This window comes from Urtica dioica, chromosome 11 (genome assembly GCF_054948205.1).
Source record: "Urtica dioica subsp. dioica isolate 48M chromosome 11, U.dioica_male_clone48M_v1_H2, whole genome shotgun sequence".
NCBI lineage: Eukaryota > Viridiplantae > Streptophyta > Magnoliopsida > Rosales > Urticaceae > Urtica > Urtica dioica.
The window spans coordinates 16,528,619-16,538,803 of NC_142766.1; the positions used below are offsets into that span (position 1 = coordinate 16,528,619).

At 32.9% G+C, this 10,185-nt stretch overlaps 1 protein-coding gene across 1 annotated transcript; it reads left to right on the top strand.

Annotated features, from left to right (window-relative positions):
• Positions 1-3,424: 3,424 nt before the first annotated feature.
• On the top strand, positions 3,425-6,094 carry FAD3 (fatty acid desaturase 3). Its single transcript, XM_089630053.1, has 8 exons — positions 3,425-3,871; positions 3,971-4,060; positions 4,220-4,286; positions 4,413-4,505; positions 4,603-4,788; positions 4,897-4,977; positions 5,217-5,354; positions 5,676-6,094. The coding sequence occupies exons 1-8, from the start codon at positions 3,603-3,605 to the stop codon at positions 5,874-5,876; spliced, it is 1,125 nt and encodes a 374-aa protein (XP_089486179.1). The 5' UTR covers positions 3,425-3,602; the 3' UTR covers positions 5,877-6,094.
• Positions 6,095-10,185: the final 4,091 nt, after the last annotated feature.

Consider the following 10,185-nt stretch of genomic DNA (forward strand, 5'->3'; position numbering starts at 1 on the left):
GAGAGAGAGATGGATAGAAGTTTTTTGTTCAAAGAATTAATACCCTACTTTTCAACCAAAATAATCGCAAGGTTTTTTATTTTAATTAGAATTGAACTTCTTTTTTCTTTTCTAAGTATTGACTAAATTTTAGTAAATAGCCTATTTAATGTCACAAATTTTAGGTCGCTCGAGATGAGTTGCAAATGAGCTGGAAAGACGACAAGTTTACCACTAAAGGTGGCCATATAAAGTCCTGCAGCAACTCATCTTTCGTATTATTAGTATCATATGAAAAATAAAAGATAAAAAATCATTTATGAAATATGGTATCGAGATTTTTGTCTCAAAATCATCCGAAAAATGGGACAGATCGAGATCTCCATTTAGCATCATCTAGTACCATTTTTTAAAGTTATTTTTTTATTAATTGTAAATATGAGATTTTTTTTTAATTACATTCATGATTAAAGTAAAAGAAACAAAATATGAAAATTCCGGAACCGCGAAATATGGTACCTGGAATTGTTGGTACCGTAGAAAATGGTTCCGGATTTTTTGGTATCGTTTTTTACGGTTCCGAAAGTCTTATTTCTCGCAAAATATGAGACGGGATCAGGAATCTCACTTCTCGGGTGTCACGTAGCCAATTTTATCTACCAAAAAAAAAAAAAGAGGACAAGTTTATATATGTTTTATTGAGCTGATTCTTAGATATATATTGCTTGTTTGTCAATTTCTGAACGTAATTTTCAGCTCTCGTTTAAAATCCATGTGCTTCTTTCGAGCATTTGACCATCATATGTTCTCTTTAAACACATTTATTTTTCCATAAATAGATTCTTGCGTGAGAAGGAGAGGGGCTAAAATGAAATTTTCCTAATTAAATTAATGACAAAACAACAATAGTACTAAAAATAAAATAAAATAACTCAAATTTGAGGAGTACCTAGATTTTGTCCGACGGACTCCGACCTTATCTAGACCTTGGTATTAGTTTATATTCAGGCACATTTGAGGAGTACCTAGATTTTGTCCGACGGACTCCGACCTTATCATCTAGACCTTAGTCTTTGATCCTATATTTTGAATGATAATATACTTATAGGTATTTTATGCATACAAATACTGTGCTATACTGCTATATAGACTACACAATCAAAGAAGATTTAGGTGTACTCAGGCCGGCTTATCCTCAAGAGAGAAAATGAGTAATTGTTTTTATGGATAAATTTTACAAATATTTTATTTTTTAAAGAAATTTTTAACTAACTAGGTCATTCCAAACATCACGTTTGGGATATAATCAACGTTTGAATTTTTTTAAGAAAATAGCCAAACAGATGAGGTGTCATTTGAATAAGTCAGTCAAATTTTCTATTTTGTCATTCCACCCATTTTTTTTATATAGTGATTCGTCACTTTCTCTCTCATACAATTTTGTTTTCCTCATCAAAACTTCCAAAATCTATATCTTCCTCATATGAACTCGAAATTGAGTGATTCCAAATCATACAATGGAGAAGACGTGGATTTTTGAAGTTTTGATGAGAAAAAAGCTGTATGAGAGAGAGTGACAAATCACTGTAACAAAAAAAAAACGGCTGGAATAACAAAATTGAAAATTTGCTGGCTTATTCAAGTGTCACCTCATCTGTTTGACTAATTTCTTATAAGTTTGCAAACGTTGGCTACATTTCAATTTTATAATTTAGTTTTGAGTACAAATCTACGATGTCCATTTTTAAATATCTTCAATTTTGAAATATCCCATAAATACCCTATATTATTAACTTCCAAGTAATTTGGCCGTTATTTTTACTGATACTCTAAACTACTAGGAAAAAGTTAAATGAAACTCTACACACTAAAAAACATAAAGTAAAATCATAAACAAATAAAAATCTGTAAAAGAAGATATTCTCAAAATAAGAAGAAAAGGAAAGGTATTTTCGGAAAATGGCTCTAAAGTTTATAAGATCGAGATACAGGAATTTAAGAAACGGCCTCAATCTTATTGATCAAGATCTGTTTTTAGCTAAAATATGTGAGAATATGCTACATTTAAATTCTTAATTAATTATTGTATTGCCAAATAATCGTACGTGGCTTATTTCCTTAACTTTGGAGGGCCAAATCTTAATATTCTTGGGTATACGCGTCAAAGCCTTAATTGATCAGTCTAACTCAGTTTATGGTTTGTCTTCCTTTTGGAATTCCTTTCGGACCCTTGTTGTTGGAAATTTTTCTCGCCATACCTAATCCTTGGATTACCAAAGTCTAGTTTCCTTTTTGGCGCTTTCCCAATTAGTTCATACTTGGAGATTATCAGCACTAACAAGCGCCTGATTACATCAATGCTGTAAAATTAAATCCACTTAATTGGTACAAAACGTTTACCACTCATATCTATATTATTGTTCTTCTTCAAGTTATATGTTTAAGTGGGTAGGTTTCACTCTTCAACATAGTTTCATAAGTTTTCAAGTATTGTCATGCATAATTTTTTTTGGTTCGTGTGTGTTCTTGTAGATAAAAGTTCCCATAATTTTTGGTAAAAAGTTGAAATTTTCGCCTAAAGTACAAGCAATTTTCAACAGTTCTTGTTAGTTTGAACTTTGAATTCTTCCGTGTGGATTTTATCAGATTCTAATGGTTTCTTTTAATTTTCGATGATTTTATCAAGTCTATAGTGGACTTTTCAATGAAATGTTAATATTTTGATGACTTTATTCATTTAAAAGTATTTGAGTCTTTGTGTGTGTGTGTGCGTGTGTGTGCGTGTGTGTGTGTGTCAATTTGTATGCAATAGTGTTTCAATTAGAGGCTATATGGTTTATTGAAGCTCAAGTTTCTCATTATAAACACCTATTTACGGCAGGACCCAAAAACACGAAAGATGATTATAATTAATTGTCAAATAAAATGTATAACCACATATTTTAATAATAGTAATATATTAAGGAAGTATATTATATAATTTTTATTATTTTAAAAAAGATACATCCCAATTTTTATTCCTAAAAATACCTATTACTTTTTTATGCTTTCAACTTCATTGATCACATTAAAAATATATATATATATATATATAAAAACCCTTCTCTTAGCACATATTAAGTGTTGATTATCAACACACGTATCACATTGTACCATTTAAATCATGAATTCTCCACCGCCCACCATTAATTAGCATTACGATGTGATTCTAAGTCGTTATTTTGATGATGTACTCTCGGGGAGGCATAAAATAATGTTTTAAAGTTAAACAACGAAAACATCAAAGACTTAATTGATCATATGAAGGCATAAAAAAAATGTACTCTCAAATACATTGCATGAAGGTCACGCATTGAAGACCTCGTGTGAAATGTAATTACGTGCACAATATTCGACTTTCCTCATTGGCTTTCGTGTCTCGCTCTCTCTCCACGCGTATATAAAGACACACACACGCACATATATACATACATACATGAAGACCTAAAACGGCACACAACATTTGCACTGAAAGACCGTACTAATACCAACTCGAACAAACTTCTCTCTTCTCTTATCGTTCTTCACAAACCTAACCCCACACACGGAGAGAGAGACCCCATTGTTGGTATTTCAAGTCAAGAATGGGCGAAATGACGGAAAAGGACAGCTTGGAGTTCAACCCCGGTGCTCCACCGCCGTTTCGTATAGGAGAGATCCGAGCCGCGATTCCTAAGCACTGCTGGGTCAAGAATCCCTGGCGCTCTCTCGCCTACGTCATCAGGGACTTTTTAGTCATTTTTGCTCTCGCTTACGTGGCGCTCTATTTCGACTCCGTTTTCCTCGTCTGGCCTCTCTACTGGGCTGCCCAGGGAACCATGTTCTGGGCTCTCTTCGTTCTCGGCCACGATTGGTACGTGAATCACTCTGTATATATATATGTAGTGCTCGGATAATGATTTATTTATTTATTTACTTTTGGTCTGATTTTTTTAAATGTATTGTTTATTAGTGGCCATGGAAGCTTTTCCGAGAGCGCGACGATGAACAGCGTGGTTGGGCATTTTCTTCACTCTGCGATTCTCGTGCCGTACAATGGATGGTACTTATTGACTTATCGGGATAAATAAATAATTTGATTTTTTATTGTATCAAATTTAATATATTTTTAGTAATAAGGAAGTGTGGTTTTCAAAAAAAAAAAAAAGTAATAAGGAAGTGTGATTAATTTATTGTGTAAATGTGGCTTTACTTTTTGCAGGCGAATCAGTCACAGGACTCATCATCAGAACCACGGACACGTTGAGAATGACGAGTCATGGGTTCCTGTGAGTATTTCTTTTTCTTTTTTTGAAGGAAGTTCCTGTGAGTATTTCAATAATAATAAACTATTCTTAGATATTCACTGTTTTTATTTTTGTCTCTTTCTGATTATTATAAAATTATATATATAGTTGACTGAGAATTTGTACAAGAGATTGGACAAAACGACGAAGACGTTGAGGTTCACTGTCCCATTCCCATTCTTCGCGTACCCATTTTATCTGGTAATACTAATAACAACCCATTTCTTCTCCGATTAATTAATTGCAGTTGAAAATTGGGAAAAATCGTTGATTTTATTTTGTTATCATCTGTTTTCAGTGGAACAGAAGCCCAGGGAAAGAGGGGTCTCATTTTAACCCACGTAGCAAATTGTTCGCTCCAAATGAGAGAAACAGTGTAATTATTTCCACCACTTGCTGGTCACTTATAGCTGCCTCGCTTCTCTTTATGTCGTTTTTGGTGGGTCCTCTTCTGGTGCTCAAGCTCTACGCTGTCCCTTACTGGGTGAGGTTTTGCTATTTAGACAAATATATATATATAAATAATGATGTAATGTACTCTGTTTATCTCTGAACAGATTAATGTTTTAATTTTTTTTTAATTTAATCTTAGGTTTTTGTTATGTGGTTGGATGTTGTGACGTATTTGCACCACCATGGTTATGAGCAAAAACTTCCTTGGTACCGCGGCGAGGTAAAAAAAAAGGGAAATGCTCTGTGACACGGGTCACGACAATGAACGATCCACACACATTTTGACACGTGGCACTGTGATGCCACGTGTCAAAATGTGTGTGGATCGTTCATTGTCGTGACCCGTGTCGCACAACAATGCTAAAAAAAAACATCCCTACTAGCTATGACATGATGATTTTCTTTTTTTCCATTTTTTTTTTTTTTTTTTGAAATTTTAAAAATTTGTGTGGTTTCAAGGAATGGAGTTATTTGAGAGGAGGTCTAACGACCGTTGATCGCGATTACGGAGTGTTCAATAAAATTCATCACGATATCGGCACTCATGTCATTCACCACCTTTTCCCTCAAATCCCTCACTATCACCTGGTGGAAGCGGTAAATGAAAAAGAACATCCGTTTCATATCAAAATCATTTTTAAAAATAGAAATATTTTTCTTCTAACAACGACTCTAATTAAGCTCATGTTGGGCTTTCATTGCCTCCGTCCCTGTTTATATTAGAGTTGTTATTTTACAAACGTTACATTAATTTGTACTTACAAGTTCAATTGATATGAATTTTGAATGAGACAAATGTCACAAGTTCTAACCATGGGAAGATTGTTAAAAACTTGTTCTTGAAATGTTATGTTGAGTATGGTCTTCATTTAATAATTTTTATATAATTAGTTGATTGATTAATTTAAATTTTTACAGACAAAGGCGGCGAAGACGGTGTTGGGGAAATATTACCGGGAGCCAAAGAAATCGGGAGCGATCCCGGTGCACTTGTTGAAGAATATATTAACGAGCATGAGCGAGGATCACTACGTGAGTAACCATGGTGACATTGTGTATTATCAGAGAGATTATCATGATCTTCCTCATAAACTATCATCAAATAGCAAAACCCAGTAGCAATTGGTCAATTGATTTACGCTCCCTCTTTGAATTTGCCTTGTATTCTTCATGATGCTTCAATCGATCTTCTTAAGACTCTTGCTTTGTCTTCAAGTGGCATATTTGTTATTGTCTCTCTTGTCTTTAATTTCAAATTTTGATGATGGCCTACGAGCTACACCATTGTCTTTCTTAATGAATAGAAGTGTTCGTTTTTCAAGGGAACTTTTTCTCAATTATGAACTCACGGTCTCAAACTGGTATGAGGGGAGGTAATCAGTACTTGAGTTATCTCACTGATATGAAAAGAAGTTATTTCCATTTTGAATCTAATAATTGATAACTCGATTTTAGTTTTGCACAAGTGATCTATTTGTTAATCATATTGCTAATAATAGGCAAAAAATTAATAAGATAAATTGCATAAAATTATTAAAATAAATAAACAATGAAACTAATATAATAAGCATGTAGACATGAAATAAAATCAAATAAATAAGCTAAAACAACTAAACTGGATATCGCCTAAAAAACGGTAAAGGAACGGAAATAGAGAACACGTCGAGACTTGTTCGACAATTTTCTTAAAACGTTTTTACTCTCCCACATGATGCTGGAAAACGAGCAATCATCTCCCAAGATACAACGACATATGAGTTTAACAAGGCACCACCGTGTTCAACTTCGGCGAACTTGAATATGTGCCAGAAAACTACCACCACCGCGAGAGAATTGAGAGGAAAGTTATAGATATTTTGTGTGTGTTTGGTTTGTGCCTTTCAGCCTTTATCTTGGCTCTTTTTTCCACCCCGAATGATAGAAACATCTAGCCTTATATAGGCACAAAAGTTAAATGGTTATGGACATATGCTAATGCACCATGAATCCAGTCTAATGCTCATCAATTTTGAACTTTTTGATCAGCCATAATGCATGGTGTTATCAGCATTTTAGTGCACTTTAACCACCATTAAAATGAAAGAAGAAAAAAAAACATTTGTAACGTATTACATATTAATGAAGGAATCAACCAAAAAATTATACTTCAGCCAAGCCAAGCTCGGCTCGGAACAACATGACTGACCGAACGGACGGCGGCGGCGGCACGTGCACGTGTGTGTTGGACATGGGCTTGCCTACGCTCCAATCTTTTCACATATAAGCGCAACAATATTCACATAACTAATCCATGTGAGACTCTTATACGTGCACACCATTCACAACACACTTAAAATTTCTTTTACGGTTTTTTTTCAACACATTTTGAGCATCAATTTCTCATTCACCTTAGCTCCAATTTTTGCAAATAAGTAACTGATCTTATACCTCTCGCAACACATTTCATTTTAAATTCCTATCTTTACTTTTGTTCGAAGTAAGTAACATGTAAAAAGTAAAAATAAATAATATAATCTAAAAAAAACAATAAATGGTACTAAATGAGAATCCCATCCTTACTGATACCATTTTTAGAAAAACAGTTCTTTCCTATTTCACAAATGATACCAAGAAAACGAGAAATCATGTAATGCGAGGATCCCATGTGACCACCTTTAGTTTAGTTGGGGTTCCTTAAATAACCAAATGCTAGAAGTTTATTTAACTTGTAAACGGTAGTTCTATAACTTGAATGATTCTCGGCTTATTAATTGAGAAAATTATGAGTTTTAGAACAACTAATAGGGGTTGATAATTTGGGTACAATCTCGATGTACAAAAGAATAAGTGCACCATTCAAACAAATTTTGAATTTATTAGTTATGACTTTTGAGTCTTCATTTCATCGACAATAACTCGAACTAAATTATTGGTCTTAGCTTTTATTTTAGGATACAGATATATATTAAATGAGCAGGTTACACATCTATTAGAAAATAGCCACTTGCCTACCCTACAGATGTAATGGAAATGAATGTGATTAATAGAATTTCCCAAGTGAGTACTAAGGATTCAAATATGGTTATTGATCACGTGAAACCCCAAATTTAACGAATTTAAAATTTCATAATTGTTACTCACATAATTCGAGATGACCGAGAAGGTTACTTAGAGTCCTGAGAACAAGATATATCAAGTACAAAGTTCGAGTCAAATATGCTCGAGAACTTATGAAAGATAAGAAACGACTCATTCATAAGTCAAGAACAGCCCCTACCGAGCAAAACTTCGAAGAGAAGAGAAGCCGATAAGTCAAAGACTAGTCAAAACAAAACAAACACGTGTATATAAGCAGAATAAAAGTCAAAACGACCACCTCAACAGTTATGACCGAGAGAAACACGAAGAACAACCACCCACTACTCACATAAACTCAGAACAGTTATTGGGTAACTGTCGGAGACGTGTGACTGATCACCCCACGTATTCGACTCAAGACATCTATAAATAGAATAAGCGCTTAAAGGAATAGGCACTTCACTTTTTCAAGCACATACAAGCCATAGTTTTCACATTTCGAAACTCTCATTTGCTTTCTTTCTTCTACGAGATTAGTCTGTAGTTTAGAAAAGTCTTGCCTAAACACTTGGAATCTTCGGTACTGCGTTCTCGATACCTAGTGTCTTTCGTGAGATATTAGTGTACTAATTTTTCAGGTCAACAATAATTATATGTGAAATTCTAAATTATAAATTAGAGCTACGTGTGAATATGGTTATAGAGATTTCTTTTTATGTTTAATTTTTAGTTTGGAATTTAAATCCAAAGCAACTTATTTGGAGTTTATACATATATACTTACATTTTAATTTAAATATATGTATATGATTATTACATAGGCACTTATGAATAAATAATGAGTGAAAAAAATTGTTATATTAAGAATACATATATGATATATGTTATATATATATATATATTATGTGTATACATGTTTTTGGTTAAAAGTGTTGGAGATCAATAAATATATAATGTGACGTTAGAGTATATATATATGGTAAGAAATAAAAGAAAGAAGTCAGCGTGTATATTTTTTTTGAAATAGAAGAAAAAAAAAAGATACGATTTGAGTAATTTGTTAGAAACTTGTGTGGCTACGTGTAAAACAAGCATGTTTTTTTTTTTTTTTTTTTTTTTTTTTTTTTTTTTTTTTTTTTTTTTTTTAAGAGTAGGATCTATTGAAGGATTAATATGATATATATTATGTTAACAAAAAAAATATATATATATATTGCATTACTTTTTATGTCAGCTTCTCTCCCTCGCGACTCTCTCTCCCTATTCCTCCTTTTTACTTTTTCACCATAAAACCCTAGCCACCAAATACATAAATGTTTTCTCTATTAGTTCTCGAATTTTATACGCGTTAAACACTAATTATTTTACAACCGTCTGAAAAAAATTAGGTATGTAATTCGTGTTCCTTCTTAAATTAATTTTTATTTTATTTATGGCTCTTTTTATAAAAAGAGTTTATAGATCAAAATAAGATTTTGGTTTCGGATTCAATCAAAATCAATTTTAATACGCTTATCATGGATTCAAAAATAATTCTTTTTCGTTGATTTTTTTTTAAGTTAGATTTGGAGATATTTACGTCAATTTACACGTGTAAATATATGAACGTTGCTATACATCTAAAATTTAAGAAACGTTGATTATATAAGAATGTAATACTCTAAATATGTTTATATATTTAATGGAATCTAATTGTATTGAGACATCGAATTAATCAACAAAAACACCATGTCATCATGTTGTCTAAAAAAAAAAGTTGCACCTTTCCCATCATAAGACAATTTTCACCAACCAGATAAATTCTCATCCTAAAAGTTGAATGAAGCTATACAGTAACCGCTCCTAAAGTTAGATCATTATAATTATGTCTGAGTCTAATTGCTCTCTCTCTCTCTCTCTCTCTCTCTCTCTCTCTCTCTCTCTCTCTCTCTCTCTCTCTCTCATGTTTGTCCGAAACCGTGTGAAACTACCCAATATTTTGTACAATTTAAATAACAATGCCGTAGCTCTATAATCATCTCGTAGAGCTTGAGCGCATACAAGATAATTATATTAATTATAAAAAAAATTAGCAAAATAATCAACTTAAATGTTTGAATTTAGTAAAGTAGCAAATATTTCGTAAATATTAAGTAAATAGTCACTGCATTTTATTTACAAGCGTATATTTACTGTGAAAGTATCACGGGGTTCCATCTCAAAACCAATTGGTAATGAGAGGAGTAACTCATGACTTTTATAAGCTCTTGTTAGTTCACATTCACTTTCGATGTGGGATTCCTAACACGCCCCCTCAAGATGGCGGCTCTTTGCATTCGCTCATCTTAGGCCGAATCCCAACGATTGGATCGGATACCCGTTTGGGCTTAATG

Bases quoted from the DNA above. Each gene is read 5' to 3' on its own strand.
- FAD3 (XM_089630053.1), top strand. From the start codon at position 3,603: ATGGGCGAAATGACGGAAAAGGACAGCTTGGAGTTCAACCCCGGTGCT. The intron at 4,789-4,896 runs GTGAGGTTTTGC...ATTTAATCTTAG, and splicing joins TCTACGCTGTCCCTTACTGG to GTTTTTGTTATGTGGTTGGA. The intron at 5,355-5,675 runs GTAAATGAAAAA...AAATTTTTACAG, and splicing joins ACTATCACCTGGTGGAAGCG to ACAAAGGCGGCGAAGACGGT.